Source organism: Cydia fagiglandana, chromosome 15 (genome assembly GCF_963556715.1).
Source record: "Cydia fagiglandana chromosome 15, ilCydFagi1.1, whole genome shotgun sequence".
In the NCBI taxonomy this organism is placed as follows: domain Eukaryota; kingdom Metazoa; phylum Arthropoda; class Insecta; order Lepidoptera; family Tortricidae; genus Cydia; species Cydia fagiglandana.
In genome coordinates, this window is record NC_085946.1 from 19,021,903 (window position 1) to 19,041,122 (window position 19,220).

The 19,220-nt window shown below is 40.2% G+C and overlaps 2 protein-coding genes across 2 annotated transcripts in view; one reads left to right on the forward strand and one right to left on the reverse strand.

Annotated features, from left to right (window-relative positions):
• LOC134671517 (dopamine D2-like receptor) overlaps positions 1-19,220 on the reverse strand; it is a 307,997-nt gene that overhangs the window by 242,355 nt on the left and 46,422 nt on the right. The window lies entirely within an intron of this gene.
• LOC134671148 (uncharacterized) lies at positions 15,853-18,417 on the forward strand. The gene is made up of 3 exons (XM_063528918.1): positions 15,853-16,121; positions 16,264-16,416; positions 17,004-18,417. The coding sequence occupies exons 1-3, from the start codon at positions 16,008-16,010 to the stop codon at positions 17,250-17,252; spliced, it is 516 nt and encodes a 171-aa protein (XP_063384988.1). The 5' UTR covers positions 15,853-16,007; the 3' UTR covers positions 17,253-18,417.

Sequence of the window (19,220 nt, forward strand, 5' to 3'; positions counted from 1 at the left end):
GACACTGTACTAGCTACACTTAACTGATCATTCGTAAACCGTATTGCCAAGACATAGGGTACACAATAGTTGGTTATGAATTTAGTACAAACTTGGTATAGATAGAACGCTGTGACGTAATCAAGCGAGAGATATCGCTCATAGACTCTGTTTCCTAGATCGTTTTTAGGATTTCGAAGTGACCCAAAAAAGAAACCCTTACTGTTTTGCCATGTCTGTTTGTCTTTCTTTCCGAGGTGTTGCTCTATGGTCGTTTTAATTTATGAACGCTTGCAAGCCTCTGGGCGCACGTTGTCGACAACTTTTAAAACGTACCATTTTTGTCGGTGTGAGAATTTTGTGTGTGGCTATTCCTATTAAACCCACACCGGCGTTTCCCACAATAAGCCATTTGGAAAGGCATCCTGATATTGCAAACATTCACGACAAAAACGTACCACGCTCACTGCGGCACTGGGCCGAAAGACAGTATGGTTAATTATTACGAGTTACACTAATTGCCGCAGCGAACGTGTACCTACTACATTTTGTAGAACCCCAAACTGTAAACCCTCGAGAAAACCTCGGCAAGGAGTTTATTCCCAAGCGTTTGAAATAAATTCCATTAAAACCGCATAGTGCATGAATGTTTAGGTTCCAAGGTGTGATTATGAATCCCTGCCTACGGCGAGTATTGTGATGGATAGAACGATATCACGTGTGGTTTCTTTACATTTGCAACATCTTCCAATGACAGCTAAAGGTTGTCTGAAAGAGATCCCTTTTTACGCTCTACTTGTTGCTGTTCTTTCTGTATTATTTTCTTCTACTGAGGTGTGCACTAAAGAGTATTTAGTATTATATTGTATCGTTTGTTGACAGCTTTGCTTCATCTACTGGGTGAGATATTTGTGGTAGGTGGAGTGAAGCTCGCTCGACACGCGCGGGGCGCAATCTCATTAGCCGCCAATCAAAGCAATCAGATCCCCAATTGATTCCACCTACCCACTATTAACACCTTTATGCTGAATCAATATAGACACTAGTGGCTATTCCTCCAATAATGAGGATGTTGGCATTTTCATCATTTATTCGCTTGCCCTTTCTCCATCAATTGAGAACGGCATAGCATGTCTTTTTCCTCCACGCCTCTCTGTCGTTCGTCATCTCATCATACACCTCCTTTCTTCCTCCTTTCTTTTCATAACATCTCTCACAAAGTTCATCCACCTTTTCCTTGGTTTTCCTTTCCTCATACATCCCTCCACATTTATTCTTAATACCTTCCGCGACACAATGACTACTATCCCTTCGCATCACATGCCCGTATGTACGACACTAGGCGATTTCATCTTAGTTTTTTCGGTATGGGTGCAACATATTATATACGCTTCCTCTTTTAAACTAATTCCTTATCTTATTAATCCATTCTCCTCAAGCCACACATCCATCTCAACATTCTTATCTCCGCTATTACATGCAATCTCTTTTCATCCGTTACGTCTAGCGCCCAACACTCTGATCCGTACATACATGTTGTATTTCAAGCAGCGTCTCGTTGTCAATTCATTTTGTAGTATTCCAGGAGATCGATTGTAATTTAACAATTTGTTATTGCTTGGAACTAAAATTGATTCGACCTTGACAATTGTTTTGGTGATTGGCGCGCTAACAATTAGTCATAGTCAAGCAATCTGAACGAGCCCACAAACACAATATTTTCGGTCAATATCCCGGTTCCCGCTCGGCGGTCGGCAGTAAACATGGCGCCCCTAATTCGCTTGATTAATAAAGTTCAAGCGATCCTGGAATCCTATTTCATCACAATGTATCAGCCAAAATACACCTGGACAGAACGGTGAGTGTAGTGGAATACTCGGTTGTGTAAACGAATTTACTATGAGGATAAGTAAAGGTAAAATACTGGACTTTGAAAATACTTTATTTAATCAAATTAATTACAAAATTACAAAATACGTTATAACTTATACTTCAAGTAACCCTAACGACAGTCGCTGGAACAAGAGAGCTCTGAAGGTCGTGCAGCCCCTTTTATCGGCTCGGTATCCCCACCGAAGTCTGCTGCCACTCCAGGTAAACAGGGCGGCGGCTACCTGGTCCTATGACCTAGCTCTCCGATAGATGGCGCTGTAGCGGCTCCTCGTAGTGTCTTCGTAAGCCGCTGGCGCCATGGTTGCCAACAGTTGGAGCTTTGGACTCAGTGGAGCGCAGAGCCAGGAGGATGATTGGCGACAAGAAGCTAACGGCTAAGCTTCAGACTTTGGCCCATCGGCGGAAAGTCGCCAGCCTGTCGGTATTCTACAGGTTGCACTTCGGGGAGTGTGCCCAAGAGCTACACGAGCTCATTCCACCGTCCCCATTTTACCATCGGACTTTTAGACGCACGGCCGGTTTCCATCCTTACTTGGTAGATATTCCGCCAATTCGCACGAAGCGCTTTGCTTCTACTTTCCTTATGCGCACTGCCAAGGAGTGGAATTCCTTGCCGGCGTCTATATTTCCGTGCTCTTATAACCCGGCAACCTTCAAATCAAGAGTGAACAGGCACCTTCTGGGCGAGCTCGCTCCATCGTAGGCCACGTCTACGCCTCGGCTAGTCTGTGGCCATGAGTAAACCCATGCATAATAAAAAAAAAAAAAAAGAAGTTTAGAAAAGCTGGTGACGTTTTCATGTGGTCTTGGGTCTCGAGTCTTGGGGCTTGGGTCTTGGGTTTTTTTGTGTTTAGTCATCTCCTATTATCGACATGTAACTGTGTGTCTGTGAATCTTCCTGTTTGTTGGGGCTACATGTTAAATGATTTTTAATAAAGAGTTTTATTACAACTATTGCTGTTATTTACATTTGTGCTTTGTACCCACACTTTTTCGAGCGTTTGGCTTACCCACATATTCGTGTTGTATTGTGTTCGTAACAGGCGTTTAAAGAGTTTTTTTGGATGATTAGTAAAATTGTATAATATTATTACGGAGTGCAGAAGATACAGATAAACATTTTAAATGTTTATTTTTCTGTGACACAAAATTTCGATCAAGTAGGAGTTAATTTCATAATCTGTTCTATGATAAAAATATGAGTAAAGAGCATGGACGTTGATACAGTCGCCATGAGATATATAAGAGCGGCTAAAGCGCTCACAAATAAATAGTGTCAAGGTGTTGAAGTGCGTGTTCAGATATTGTTATCTGATGGCGACTGTAGGTACCGGCCCGGACCGGACGGACGTGAGTCGGATTTATGAAGCTTCGTGTAGATGTAATCTAGACTGAAGGACTTATTATTTGGATCGTATAACCTGCAGGTACCTACACTGGACTGAACGGTTTATTGTTGTGCCTACTAAATTATTCATTAGAAATTATACCAGGCATTATAATAATTATGTGTGTTATCAAAGAAACCACTAATACCTAAATAATATGCTGAATTCCGTTATTTAAGAAGTTTATTTTGATTTATAGTTGGTACACAATATACGTCATTATGGTACAGTTGGTTCCCTAACATAAGTATCCACTTTTCTATACAATTAGTATGGCAAATGACTGTTTAAAATCAGTTACCTATGTTATATTTATCACGATATTTTCTAGTCATTCCACTTTTCCACTGCTCGAAAGAGGTCTCTTCCAAAGATTTTTACAACGAACGGTCGTGTGTTACTTCTATACGATAATATATTGTTAAAATTCCTCCCAGGTGTAAATATTGCCACAAATTCACAAATAAATATCCGCTTTGGGGTTGTGCACAAATCACGCGAGGTGTTTTCGCCTACTTTTTGATCCCGCCTCCCCCCCTTGGTGATATTTGGTGAGGTTTTTGGCTATCCCATTCTTTTCTAGTCTAAAATGCTTCGAACGAGACGCTCTTCGTGGAGCGTCGAAACTTTCAGAGCGTTTTTTGTCGTTGAGTTAAATTATGTAACAGAGTATACTGACGTTTGCGAGCGAGTATTATATGAGACTTACTGTTTTATGTACAAATCATAAAGTCTTTATGAATCAGTTACTTTTATGTACGTCGCTACGTGCCTTCACAATCATATTTTAATATTTTTACTTAAATATGCTTGAATCATAATATAAAACGTCTGAAATTGGTTTCTATGTTTGTGGTGCACACACCGAATTACTGCACATAAGTACACATATTTTGAACATGAAAGTTGTCAACGTACTCATTCACAACGTCATTCCATTTCTTGTGTACGATTTTGTACATAAAATCTTTCAGAAATTTTAGTTCTAAAAACCAATGCATAATTTTTTTGCCGTTCTTGACCACAAAACATACTCCTCTGAATGTAAAAACGGCCTCCGCACTAAAACGGCATCTTGAAGGCATTGTTTTTTTAAAACAATGTCTTCAAAGGCCTACACTACACGCCGCCCGCGCCCGACGCGGGGCCCATATTAAAACACTCTTTCCTGCTTAATTCTATTTTGTTTGCCGGCGGCCCGCCCCGCTGCAGACCCCACTCCACTGATTGCTCCCTGGGAAGGGGGAGGGGGTATTTATTGTAAAACTTCAAACGCTGACTTATTGTTGCCGCGCCGCGACTCACCTGGGAGCAATACAAGTTGTCCTGAACGTTGTCACGCCATCTATCGTGTTGTGCAAACTTTTACGTTTCAGTAACGCTTATGTTATTTATTTGACAACTTGTTAGCGATCATTTACACGTCTGCCTTGGTTAGGTTTTATGATCTTTAAAAACTTTTCTTTTACTTGTATACCTTGCTTACTCAGACATTCATTGCTTTGGATGCCTATTTGAAGATTATGAGTCCTAACTTGATTTGTTATTGATATGATCCAAATCCGACAGATTATATTGTCTAGAATTGATAAAGTACATAAGTACATAGTGATTTTAACCATCGAATAAGCTAAGTACCTGAAATCGAGCAGCTTACTGAGTTTGTTATAATAATTTATAGCGGTTCATAATTTTGGAGTAAAAAACGTGATTGCAAAATCGCTAATATTTCATACGAAGAACACGAGCTCACACTGAAAGTATTGTGAGTAAGAAATATTTGAAAGAAAGTGTGGGGCGATAAATCGGGACGGCAATTTGGGTGACCTTGCTCTGATAAAACTCATTTGTATGCCGATTGGCAAGATTATGCGTCGTCGTATTTTGTCTCTGAGGCATCGAAATTTTGAGAACCAATCCCAAATATGTGATGCACTGATGTATCATGAACGTAATATGGTACAACTTTATCGATATAGAAATTAAGTCGTGGAATGTATGTGGCCCAACCGCCCAATACATTCCACGACTATTCTCTTTCCGCACAGGCTCTATACATTTATTGTATAACAAGTAACAAGCTTCTAGAAGCCTACACGCCCACGGCGGTGGCGGCGGTTTCGCGGCGAATGCTGGTCGCTATGACAGTTCCTTCAAGTCTCTTTAATTGGGCTATTTTACCGTATTTTTATGACTTAAATCTAACATTTCTAAATAAATTTATGTGCTAAAATTTCAAAAAATGCCTACAAACGTTTTGCGTGACAGATGCTCCATATAAAAATTGACTGTCATAGAGGGAACATCATTCGACAATAGAAAGAGATATACGAGTAACAACGATGATGTCCGTGACTCATCACGGACATCATCGTTCTTCGTATTTCTCAAAATATTTATTCTTCCCCGGGACCCAAGCTGTCCTACAGTCCTTGTGACATGCACTGATGTCAGAATGAGATCATTTAGTGAAGTTTTTATAGCCCTCCAAGCTTCAATACCAAAGGATAGTTGCAGGAAAAGCCTGATAGGCTGAGTTAGTCGTGTCGCATAGGAATCGCAAACAGGACCGGAATTTTACATACATTTTTTAACATTTAAATAGGACATGTTTCCATATTGCGAGAGTATCGTAATCGGAGCGCTACTTATATCCGCATCGACTAACTGGACAGTTATTTAAGTAGGTAAATACACGATAAAGGTATTTGACTAGTAAGAGGGCTGAGACAAAACACCGACAGCTTATTACCAGGGCGGGGACCGGCTAACTAAATTCTCGATGTTTCTACATGACGTCAATATGACTGTCGCTTCAATCAGATAAGATCTGAGTCATGTCGGCTTGCCCTGGCAATGGCATATAAATAATATTAAAATATATCCAGAAAGGGAGTTCTTTAATAGATGATATTAATAAGACCGTAACAGGCCGCGTAGCCAAGATGCCAATCGCTTACGCTCCGTAGCGATCGAAACGCAACTGTCACTGTCGCGCTAATATGGAAGAGTGATAGAGAGACATAATTGTTTTCACTGTCGAAGCGATAGCGATTGTAACCTTGGCTAGGCCGGCAGGTAACATCCAAATGATTCCATCGCTGACTTTTGACAGAAGAAACCGTGACCCTCTACGTAAATACAGTTTCAAGAATACTAATATGTTAGCAGTGGTAGTGATTATTAGTAAATTATGGATTTACAATTAAATATTTTCTATTCCCCTAGAAAGAAAAATAACTATGGATATTGATGTTATCATCGGAAGTTTTTGTGGCTGTTGGAATAAATAATAATTTAAAGTTTTGGATCTATCTGCTCCCTGTCTGTAGTTAGAAGTAAGAAATGTATTTCCATATCGGCAATCGGTTAATCACTAGGTTCGGCATTCAGACTATTAATATCTGTTATTGATTTGATATCAGTCCATATGCATTGCACTTGCGCCATTGAATAAGCACAAGTGAAACGCACTCAAGAGTATTACAGCATGCGCATGTCAATAACAGATTTTTAAAATCTGGTAGTGGCTCTAGGGAGGCGCGAGTCAATTTGTTGGTTTTTATTTGCCCGTCGACTCGTGTTTGAGCAGCACTCGCCGCCTGCTCTCGCTTCTACCCTACCGCGCGTAACAGCCAATGAAAACCGCTTTAAATTTGGACTTTATTGCTTGGGAATACGGTTAACAATTGGACGGCTGGTTACGGCTGTTATGGGTAGAGCACTCGTAGCTGCATTTATCCCGTGCCGTTCGATTACAGTATCAACACCTGACGCTGGGGTAAATAACACGAAATAAGTTATATTGCGATTAAGGGAATCGGTATGTTCCCTATTTTGCCGGTTTATCGCAATTCGTTGTTTTCTTACAAGACTGTCGCTTCGCTATCAATCAAAATCCCGTGATGGTGACTTACTACCAGAAATCGTGACGTTGTGTTGACTAGTTGTCTTTTTATATTGGTAAGAGCCACCAAAACGTAATAAACTTTGACTTTACTTTAGCTGGAATTACACGCACGCTGGTTTTTTTTTTTTATTATGAATGGGCTTACTCATGGCCACAGACTAGCCGAGGCGTAGACGTGGCCTACGATGGAGCGAGCTCGCCCAGAAGGTGCCTGTTCACTCTTGATTTGAAGGTTGCCGGGTTATAAGAACACGGAAATATAGACGCCGGCAAGGAATTCCATTCCTTGGCAGTGCGCATAAGGAAAGTAGAAGCAAAGCGCTTCGTGCGAATTGGTGGAATATCTACCAAGTAAGGATGGAAACATTATTATAATTTTTTTTTTACAATCAATCAATTTATTAATATACATATACATTTTTTTTTCCTTGTATAAAATTAATTGACATCAAGTAGGTAATACTCTAGTGTTTGAATTTAGTTTAAACCTAGTATTGCATGATAATTACTTTAAAGTTTAAATCATTTACTTTGCTATTATAATTACTGTAATTGTAAATTTTATTTAGTTATTAAGTTTAGTTATTAAGTAACATGTCCTGTATTGTATACCCTAGCAGGGTGTCATGCACCTACGAAGACTAAAATGTAAGACCTATTGTACTGATGAGCATGAGAACAATGGATTAAATGAATATGAATATGAATATGAAATCGGCCGTGCGTCTAAAAGTCCGATGGTAGAATGGGGACGGTGGAATAAGCTCGTGTAGCTCTTGGGCACACTCCCCGAAGTGCAACCTGTAGAATACCGACAGGCTGGCGACTTTCCGCCGATGGGCCAAAGACTGAAGCTTAGCCGTTAGCTTCTTGTCGCCAATCATCCTCCTGGCTCTGCGCTCCACTGAGTCCAAAGCGGCGAGTTGGTATTTAGCTGAGCCATCCCACAGGTGGCTGCAATACTCCATACACGACCGGACTTGAGCTTTGTAAAGTGTTAGAAGCTGTCCAGGTGTGAAGTATCGCTTCACCTTATTTAGGACGCCCAGCTTTCTGGCCGCACTTTTGTGCTTTAGTTTGTGGTTCAACGCCATTCAAGAGGTTACACGCGAGGGGTTCCAGGGTTCCTTAAGGAAGGCAATGATTCGGCCAGAATGGAGAGCACTACAGCGCAGACCGACTTATGGTGGTCACGACCCTCAGACATGAGGATTCGACTAGGAAGGAAGCTGGAACTAACCGGAAATAATATCAAATCAAGATCTTCTTTTTAAAATACGAATTCTCCTGTTTGTCAAAAAGACGTCGAGAATTTTTTGGAAGTTTTTGGAAACTTTCCAATGCCGTACTATCTACCTGCAATAACAACGTTGTCCGTGAATGGAAGGTCTTTGATAGATGGAGGGGCGGGAAAGTGGTCGGGTCGTAAATTACATCTTTCAATTAAATTGCGGATTAGTCCGCGACCAGCGACCACACCCGCACACAACAAGGGAAAGCCAATCTTGCACAATAGGTATCAATAATCGCTACTACCTTACGCTTAAACCGCTGAAACGATAAATAATCCTAAAAAATGTTTGTTTCTAATATGTATGTATAATGTTCCCTCGCGATGGTTTGCCATCTCCGTGCTGTGTCAGCCAGGTAGGGTAATTACTGCATTACTCTGTTCTCTGCATTACTGCTGATACGGGACACATTTGTCAGGTATTTGACCGCTATCACAATATAATATGAAGCGGTGTTGTCATGGAAGGCCACGTGTTTCCCACCGCGCACTTCGCACACAGCTCATATGTTGTACCTATATCAAAGCCAGTCTCGCTTGTGTTAGCTCCATAAGAACACAGTTAAATCTAGTTTCACTTTTACAGACGCTTTATAAAAAATATTTATAAATCATAAATCATTTATTTTTTCGTGATTAACTTAGTGTACTTACATACAAAAGTAACATGATAAGATTTAAGACATAGGTACATAATTCGGTACATATTGTTTACCACAAAATAGGCTCGCCTCAGCATAATGCTGACCTGAGAGTCGGCGCTGATCTTCCGGCGAGTCCATTTTTGTGGGGTTTGTGGCCCACGATCGCAGCAGTAATCGCAGATTTAATCGTCTTATCATAAAAAATATAGTTATTATTTATAACAGTCAAAGTCAGAATTCGATAGGTACAATGTGACCTGTTTTCATTGCTCTCGTGTGTAATATATCGGAACAATAAGGCTTGAAACAATGTACTGTAACGCGATCTCCGCGCGAAGGCCGAAGGGCGGGCTTCAGCAATAAGCTTATCGAATTTCTTCTTTATTTCATCATCATCATTATTTCAGCCTATTTACGTCCCACTGCTGAGCACAGGCCTCCTCTCGTGTGCGAGAGGGCTTGGGCTATAGTCCCCACGCTAGCCCAATGCGGGTTGGGGACTTCACATACACCTTTGAATTTCTTTGCAGATATACCTATGCAGGTTTCCTCACGATGTTTTCCTTCACCGAAAAGCTAGTGGTAAATATCAAATGATATTTCGTACATAAGTTCCGAAAAAACTCATTGGTACGAGCCAGGATTTGAACCTGCGACCTCCGGATTGAAAGTCAGACGTCATATCTACTCGGCCACCGCTGATTCTCTTCTTTATTTAGTTAGTCCCAATTTTGAGAAAGTGATCATTATCGTTGCGTTGAGTTCGGTGGATCATTTTACTATGCGAAGCCACTTTTTTCTAAGCCCTCTACTACTCCCCTCATTGTGCAGTTATATAGAGGAATGTAGTAACTTTCGTTATCCACTATTAGTCGGTGTTAATTGAAAGGCTGTGTTTGTTAGTAAACTACTTGTCTACTCTAGCTATCGGCTCAGCAACCATCGCTCATACAGTGAGTGACAGTTCGCACTATTCGTAATTCGTTCCTGTTTATTTGGTTCTAGAATTTTCCGCCAGTAGCGTCAACTGCCTCAGTAAATTTCTTATGAAACTCGTGTATTTGGAGACCTCCGTTGGCAAGTCGGCCTGCAATCATCCTGCGCTCGTAAATTTGAGCCGAGCACGTGACCACATTTCTATTGGCCACATTCTTCCCATCGCCCACATTCTTGCCGCATAAAGATAATCTCCCGCGACAATTTATGGCACGACCGCTAATAATTTACTTTATATGTATAAGGGAAGAGTTAGCTCCGCGCCGTTGAACTTGATCTACGGCACTGTTCCATGATGTACGGCGGTTTATGGTTTTTTGTCGTGATTTGTTTCATGTTATGCGAATTCAATCCAGATCACGTTGTTATTACATATCTTATTATTGTTAGGAACGCGGATGCACTGAGAGAAAAATCGGCTGACAAAGCACAATAAATGCTTTGTCATTTTTTTTGTTGTTGTAAGAGCAATAAGCTTTGTGGCGAAAACAAAACGAGCTTATTGCCACCGACAACTTTTTTATTGCTAACCGTAAATCAACAGTTTATTGTATCGGTAACAATATTTACATTGCTACCGGAACAACCTATGTTTCCTTTGTCATGGCCTTCATATAATATTGCTAATTTATCAAGGTTAGACTTAGCTTCTACAACAAAGCATCTATATTTTGTCGTAGCGACCAAACTACTTTGCTGTTTTATCAAATCACGTGGCTTGTTACTGCAACAAAGCGTTTCTGTTTGTTCCAGTGACAATGTCACTTTGCAATGTTATCAAAGTTTTACCTTGTTGCTGGAGCAAAGATTTTATCCTTTGTTGCAGGTACAAACGTACCTTGCTAATTTATTAAAGTTAGATTTTGCTTATATAACAAAGCAGTTATATTTTGTTGTTCTAACAACTTCACTTTGCTCATTTTAAAACTAAAACGATTTGTTGCTGCCACAAAATGTTTTTTTTGTTCCAGTTACAATATCACTTTGCAATGTTAACAAAGTTTTACCTTGTTGCTGGAGCAAAGATTTTATCCTTTGTTGCAGGTACAACGTGCCTTGCTAACTTATCAAAGTTAGATTTAGCTTATATAACAAAGCAGTTATTTTTTGTTGTTCTAACAACATCACTTTGCTCATTTTTAAACTAAAATGATTTGTCGCTGCCACAAAATGTTTTTTTTTGTTCCAGTTACAATATCACTTTGCAATGTTATCAAAGCTTTGCCTTGTTGCTGGAGCAAATATTTTATCCTTTATTGCATGTACAACGTGCCTTGCTAACTTACTAAAGTTAGATTTAGCTTTTACAACAAATCAGTTATCTTTTGTTGTTCTTACAACATCACTTTGCTCATTTTTAAAATAAAACGATTTGTTGCTTCCACAAAATGTTTTTGTTTGTTCCAGTTACAATATCACTGTGTAATTTAATCACAGCCCAACCTTGCTGCTGAAACTAGGTGATTTTCTTTTATTGCACTAACAAAGTGCCATTGTTATTATATTCAAATATGACTTAGTTTTTATAACAAAGCAGTGTATTTTATTGAAGTTAGCCTTTGTTGCTGCGAACGTTACTAAGGTAGGTACACTCGACGTCAAATCAAGACTTTAACAAGATTTTAACAAGATATAAGTTTACGACCAATTTAAGCACTAATACATCATTTCCCGCCCCGATTTCTATTCATTTCATAACCGAATATTCGAAACTCGAATAACCGGTTGTTACGGTTATTTTCGGTTATAAATTCTATGAATTTATCTTCTTTTTTGGCTGTGACACCTGTGACTATAATTTTTGTCATTCGTGTACTTAACGAAAATGTACCAAATTTACTTCCCTATTTATGAAATACATATTTTGATTGAATATTGTATCACGTCCAAGGTCATATTTTAACTTTTACTGTATTTTGTATGCGTTATTAAATAATTACAACCGGCCGAGTGCGAGTCAGACTCGCGCACGAAGGGTTCCGTACCATTACGCAGAAAACGGCAAATAAATCAAGTTTGTTGTATACCCTACTTCAACTGTCTAGCTATCACGGTTTATGAGTTACAGCCTGGGGACAGACAGACCGACGGACAGACAGACGGACTGCGGAGTCTTAGTAATAGGGTCCCGTTTTTACCCTTTGGGTACAGAACCCTAAAAACGATGACTTCACTCACATTCCTTAATACTGTACATTTATTGTCGTAATTTTGTAATTATATTATTGTAATAAAGTTTATCAATTTTTAGTCGAGATTCGAGAATAACCGTAACCGATTATAAACGATTATTTTTCGGGCATAACCGTAACCGAAACCGGTTATGAAGAGCCCATCAACGTGCACACTAGCGCCACTGCTAAATAATGGTGATTATTTAAATTTAACGAAAGATATTTAAAAGAAGGGGGCCGCTACGTACTGTATTTTGTATTTAAATACCTTTTGAATACATCAGACTAGGTTTTATGTTGCTGGATTCGTCGAACAAAAACGGCCGTTTTAACTTTGGACGCATAGATTGACGAATCCCGCAACAGATCTTTCGTTAAATTTAAATAATCACGATTATTTAGCAGTGGCGCTAGTGTGCACGTTGATGGGCTCTGAAGTTTGGCCGGTTATTGCATTTCCTAATCATGAGTGAAGTGAGTAATCAAGCATCACTCAAATCGAACCTTTACATCAAAAATGTCAAAAACAATTTCCCTCTTTAATTATTTTTTAAAAGTTAAAGGCACAAACTTATTCTGCCATTCAATTCAGTACCATTCAATATATAATATACTTGGTCAAGCAGATCTTGTCAGTAGAAAAAGGCGGCAAATTTGAAAAATGTAGGCGCGAAGGGATATCGTCCCATAGAAACTTTGAATTTCGCGCCTTTTTTTACTGACAAGATTTGCTTGACCAGCTTTAGTTTGTCAAAGGACTGCCGCATTTCAAAGATAGACAGAGCGAATCATACTACCTTTGTCTTGTATTAGCACCCAAAAGAAAAGGATGAGTATAGTTTTTTTTTGTTCTTATTTACTGACAATTTGGTTTGACCAACTATACTTAATTATGCAATAAAAAGTAATATAAGCTGTATGAACACGGATGAGATAAGTTGTTATTAAGTTAATATTACTGTATTGTTTTTTATTTCCCGTCCGCTAAAACAGGACAGTAATAGTTTGTTTTTTTTTTTATTTGAGTTTTACAATAAAAAAGAATTTCCCGTACTATTTTTGCTACAATACGGAGAACATTTCCGAGCACATTGGAAAAATTGATTTTTTTAATGCATTTGCGATAATTTTACGCGAGTGTACAAGATTTAATTCGTCACAAATTTAATTTGTCAATTCGACAACCTACCGAAACTAACTTTGTAAAAATGGCAACTCGCGGGCACGGGCGGGGTACGGGGTAAGGGGTATGTATGTTGTCGTTTCGTTTAGTTTTTTTGTCTTCAAATACGAATGTCAACGGTAGAGAATGGACGCGCGCCTATATTACTTAGTGCTACGATTCGATCACCAAGTAAAGTGCAAAATGGACATAAATAGTTTTCTTGACAGTGCCGGGCTGACACATTTGTCGCAGCGTATGGTGGGTAAGTGTTTATTTATTCTTATGAATGTTATAAATATGAAAGTGAGTTTTTATGTTTATTTGTTACTCTTTTACGCGCATTAACTTTTCAACGGATTATCAAGACCATTTTCGTTTTTATGCTAAAACATACTGCGTTCGATCGGGTCGGATCGGGTCTTTGGGGTGATGGAGTGTTATTTTGTGTACTCATGTCTGTATACATGGCCACAAATCAAAATATATCCAGCAGAGGTGCGACACAAAGTGTGAAAACACGAGGCGTGTTAAAATAAAACTTGATGTGTAGCCGTGTGTAGATATGACGGCCGTCAGTCCAGAGCACATTATTTTGGCTACCTCTATGAGCAGGACCACCGTGCTATTGTTTTGTACAAAGATGTGGATCTGAACTTGGAGTATAATATACCAAGACTCCAAGGTGATGGGTTCCAAAGTTTTCAAACTCATTGCGTCGCACTTTTGACCATAATTTGTCGATCCAACAAAACTATTGTCATATCGACAAAGGTACATATTTACTAACTAAACCTTGTTTCTGTAGCAATGTATAACATATTGTATTGTCGTTTCGGTGACGACCGGTCTGGACTAATGGGTAGTGACACTGCCTGTGAAGCCTATGGTCCTGGGTTCGAATCCCGGTAAGGGCATTTATTTGTGTGATGAACACAGATATTTGTTCCCGAGTCATGGGTGTTTTCTATGTATATAAGTATGTATTTATCTATAAAAGTATGTACATAATTATATCATCACCTAGCACCCATAATAGTACAAGCTTTGCTTTGGGGCTAGGTTGATCTGTGTAAGATGTCCCCTAATATTTATTTATTTATATCGACAAAGGTAACTATTAACTAGTTACAGAATGTTGTTTCTGTAGCGATTTAACTGAACTTTATCTTGCTTTCAGAGGAGGGAGTGACACTTGATTTTTTGCTGCAAGCAAATGATGAGGAGTTGTCTGAACTGACAACAAAAGTTGCAGACAAAATAAGACTGAGATCTTCATTAGGGAAAATTAGACATAAAGTTGGTAATTTTTTTTTAGTAGTTAAATAGTAGTATTATTATTGAAGATTTTCCGTAGCAGCTATAGTTTTGTAGTTCAGTTGTTAGTCTGGTTGAGTAGTAGCAAAGAGAATAGAGTGTATAGAGATTCCGTCGTGGTAAATTATGTAGTCACAGTACATTTACTGCCATCTTTCAACAGAAGATTAAAACTGTTAGATCGCCATCTACTCGAGAGTAGGCTGAAGGTTATGGCGCTATCGCTTGAATAGATAGGAGGCTGCCGCCATGCGCCTATGGAAGGCGCCGATAGGCATCTTCGAGCTCCCCGTAGGGTTAGGGTTCCCAGGCGTGTGGCTCTGATGCGCCCGAGGCTGGGGTGCTGCAGCGGTGGCGCGAAGCCAAGCGGTGGGCCCTGAGCTCCCGCGTAGGCCGCCCCACGTGCCGTGCCGTGCTCCATCGCCGCGGACCTCGCCTCGCCGCGATCCCAAGGTGACACTTCGACAGGCGCCTCTTCATAGCAGAGGAGGACATTTTAAGTAAGTATCTTTATTATATTTAAAACTTTCGCAATAGACGTGAGATATATGTATCTTTAGTTAAGCGGCCCATATTAGGATATCAGCATAAGACCATATCATATTTGGCATATCACGATTTTTTTTTTTTTTATAAATTTACACGCCTATTATCACACGTTTCACGACAACAGCTACCTTGGTTGGCAGGTAGGTACATAAATAATCCTGACACCTTGACGTATTTATGTAACTATATAATGTGGTGACTGCGTTCAGTCTCGCTACCTTAATGACAGCTCCGTAGACTCGCCACTCACCATCGGTTCTACGAGTTATGTAAAAAATATAAAAGATTTAAAATTTGAAATAACAAGTTTTGTATTAATGGATTTTCTTTAAAATGAGCTTGTTAACTGCATTTTACGTGTAAGTTTCTGGACTTTTATAATGCCACCTGCTAGGGTCTGTGCGGAAGGAGAAGAGTCGTGAAATGTATGGGCTCCCCTACATTTCACGACTCTTCTCTTTCCGCACAGACTCTATTTACTTGTTATTGTGACAAAAAAGTCTTAATTTAATTTAATTTGTTATTGTTTTTGGTTTTGGGTTTGTTTGTTTTGTATAACTTGCGATGCTCACTGATTTATTTTTATTTTAATAAGTATATATTCTCATGAAGTGAAATGTACAATTTCTTTTGAGAAAATAAATAAAATTTAAGCATAATACAGAATTCTTAAAATTGTTTCTTTTTTTCAGAACGCCCCTTTTATGAATGACCCCGGACTGTTCTCTCCAACGTCCAGCGCATGTAGCAGCCCAGTGCCAGTAGCTTTGCCTGAAAGGCAAAGTATATTAATTCTAGGACCAAATGGAACTCTTGAGGTATGTATTTTGAATCTTAATCCTTAAAAAAAGAATTCTGGGTGGGTAACGGAAATTTGGTGGGTAAAGATTTTAAATCATTTGAACAGCTTGGCAGATATTTCTGCCGGTGACTGTACCTACTTAACATTTTTTTTTTCAGGGTACTCCATTAGAGATCAGACCAAGTGTACAGCCCACTATACAACAGATCACACCTGTGCAACCACCTACGATACCGGCCACACCTGTGCAGCCTCCACAGCCTCCACAGGCGTTGCAAGATTATAATAGGGAAGGATACTTCGAACCAAAGGTAAAAACTGTTTTCATTAGTCTTAAGAGGATATTCCGCGTTAAAATGGAAAATCTGTCTTTTTTTTTTATTAAAACACTTTTCAGTCTTGAAATCACTAAAAACGCAACGTTGCCAGCTAAGTTCGAGTCCAAGTGTCCCCTAAGCGATATTTTGGTAATTTTTGTGATTATGGAATTTTTAATTTTCACAATAGGATTGTGAACTATAAATATAAACTAAATTTTCCATATTGAATGCTCATACACACACACACACACACACACACACACACATAATCACGCCTATATTCCCGGATGGGGTAGAGTGGTAGACAGAGCGTTAGAGGTCACATCATGCCACTTTTGACAAAGTTTTGAGGCTTATGATATCATCAAAATCGGCACGCGGTGACAGGTTATCAGTCTATCGCCCACGGTCCAATCCATGTCCCTTTACTGATTTTTACAGTAGGTATGCAGTAGGTAAAGCAGCTGGAACATTCTATGTTTATCTTTGTCTCTCAGCCCAGCATGAAAGTTAAGCTATTGGTCATAATATATGTATAGGTAATGTATTATAAATGGTTGCATTTGATTGTTTTGCAGTTGGTGAGGAACAAGCAAATTCAACCGCGTTGCTGGGAATTGTTGCTTTGCTCCGGCAAATGCACACTATCGCAGTACCGAAAAAAAAAAGTGTGGAGGCTGTCAAGGCACGAGGCAAGCACTGGTTTCCTGGCGCGCGTTGCAGCAGCGTCAGAGATTGCCACATATTGCCCTCAACAAGAGGCATTCAACCTCTCAAAAGGCATAGAATCAACCACACATACTTGCGGTCGGACCTTCATGGGCTAATATACACACGTATGAAATTGTTACCACTGCTGGAGGGCTAAGATACCAAGTATTGTGAGACTATAAAGGTGACGTATAATTTATACTGGGCATTGGACTTAGCGTACCCTAAGGTAGCTGCACCTTGTTGGATGTTTATCCAACGGGCCATATTTCAGATGAAATCTAAGTTTGACTCTGAAGGAGTTCCATTAAGAGAACTACTTTCGCTATTAAATTCGCTTGATCAAACTTTTAAACGCCTTTTGATAAGTGTCTCGCGCCATTAAACTAATTTACTAATAAACCTTATTTGATAATACCTAGCTTGATACAGTTGCGTTGACATTAACACGGCGTTCTTGACGTCCAAGGGGATAAAGCAGCTACACTTTCTTTGCACGAATATTGTAGAAAAAAGGAAAATGACTACTTGTGCGGTAGGTATGCAACACTTCCTTTGGCAGTTTTATTCGGTTGAGGAAGCACATGGCTTTTTATCATAAATAAGTTACAACTTTGATGATCATTACTTTGCATACCGTGATCAAGATGCTCCTTCCGAAGATGAGCCCGTATATCTTGATTATGACACTATGCAGTATCATTTTCCTTGCAATCTCATCAATATGAGTCATGGTGGGCTGACTATGAAATATGTTTTTTGCGTAAGCCATTGTAATGTAATTAAGTGTACTCATTACTACTGTTACTGTTCCCATTAAAGGTTCCGGCATATTGAAAGCAGTTTCGCCGCTGTACTAATAAACCATTCCTCCTATACACGCTGATGTTGGTCTCTGACGCGTCGGTCACATGCAGGAATAAGCACAATGCTCTATGAAACGCCGCAAAGCGACGCTGATAGATCTGCCGCTCAGACATGAGTATCGCTGTGCGGTGTCCCATACCTACAACATTATTTATTGGTCCGCTTGACCGATACCAGCGTTAGCAGGAAATCAACCCTTAAAAACGCAACTGTCCGCAACCGCGTTTGACCCGCTTTATTACTACAGCCATTATGACAGTTTGCGCGGCCCCACAGGGTCATTGACGTCATTGTATAACTTCAACCCAATCCGGAAAACAACGCAAATGTATGGTCTAAATAAACTAAAGCTGACACTCAGCTCATACGTTTCCGTTGTTTTTCAATTAGCAACAACCCTTTCGGCTCGGCCACGACATTCAGTGCTTTGCGACGGCGGCAGCGATAACCATAGGTTGGAGCGAAACAGCGATCGGACCTTTCGTTCCCACCTATGGTTGTCGCTGCCGCCGTCGCAAGTCGCTCAACTCAGCTCAGCTCTCAAACTGCGCCGCCCCGCGCTGTTTCTGCCTTGCTTTTTAATGTGCCGAAGCCTTAATAAAGAAAATTATTTGTATCTCCTTTCTGGATTTCACGGGCCTATACATCCCGGTCTTTTGATAGGCTTGCGTGGGGATACAGATCCAACACGTAGAGGCCCTTTGGAGAGCTTTAATGTCATGTAGAACGCCTGCTGGAACCCGCTCACAGGCGCAACAATAGACACCCATGAACCGGTTGCAGCAGGCATTGGGACTATTGTAGAAAAAGTGAACAGTGTTCCGGTCTATAGATTGAAGTTTGGGTGGACAATGAAACTGGTCTATTGCAAAGAGGTCCGGACACCTGCCATAACAATGTTAACACCGTCATCGAGGCAGGTGGTGACTTGCCACTGACTAGATGGGCCCCTGAAACTGCCGTCGTAAAGACGACCAGGAGCAACATCGGTGTGAGCGGCTCAGGGGTGTCGAGAGGTGTGCGCCGCTTTCTACCCAGTGGCTGTTACCAGCCTCTGTGCCAACTCGCGTCTTATGCATCTTTCACTTCCACCCCTGGAGCATATAGCTCTAGCGACTCCTCTCTGGGCGGCCAATGAAGGCAAGCCAGAGCTGAGAGTCCTGCGGGTCCCCTTGGGGTCCACTCCGACCGACGAAGACACGCCGGAGACGGAGACC

Excerpts from the sequence above, each read along its gene's own strand:
- LOC134671148 (XM_063528918.1), top strand. The coding sequence starts at position 16,008 with ATGAATGACCCCGGACTGTTCTCTCCAACGTCCAGCGCATGTAGCAGC. Across the intron at positions 16,122-16,263 it reads GACCAAATGGAACTCTTGAG|GGTACTCCATTAGAGATCAG; the intron begins GTATGTATTTTG and ends TTTTTTTTTCAG. Across the intron at positions 16,417-17,003 it reads AAGGATACTTCGAACCAAAG|TTGGTGAGGAACAAGCAAAT; the intron begins GTAAAAACTGTT and ends ATTGTTTTGCAG.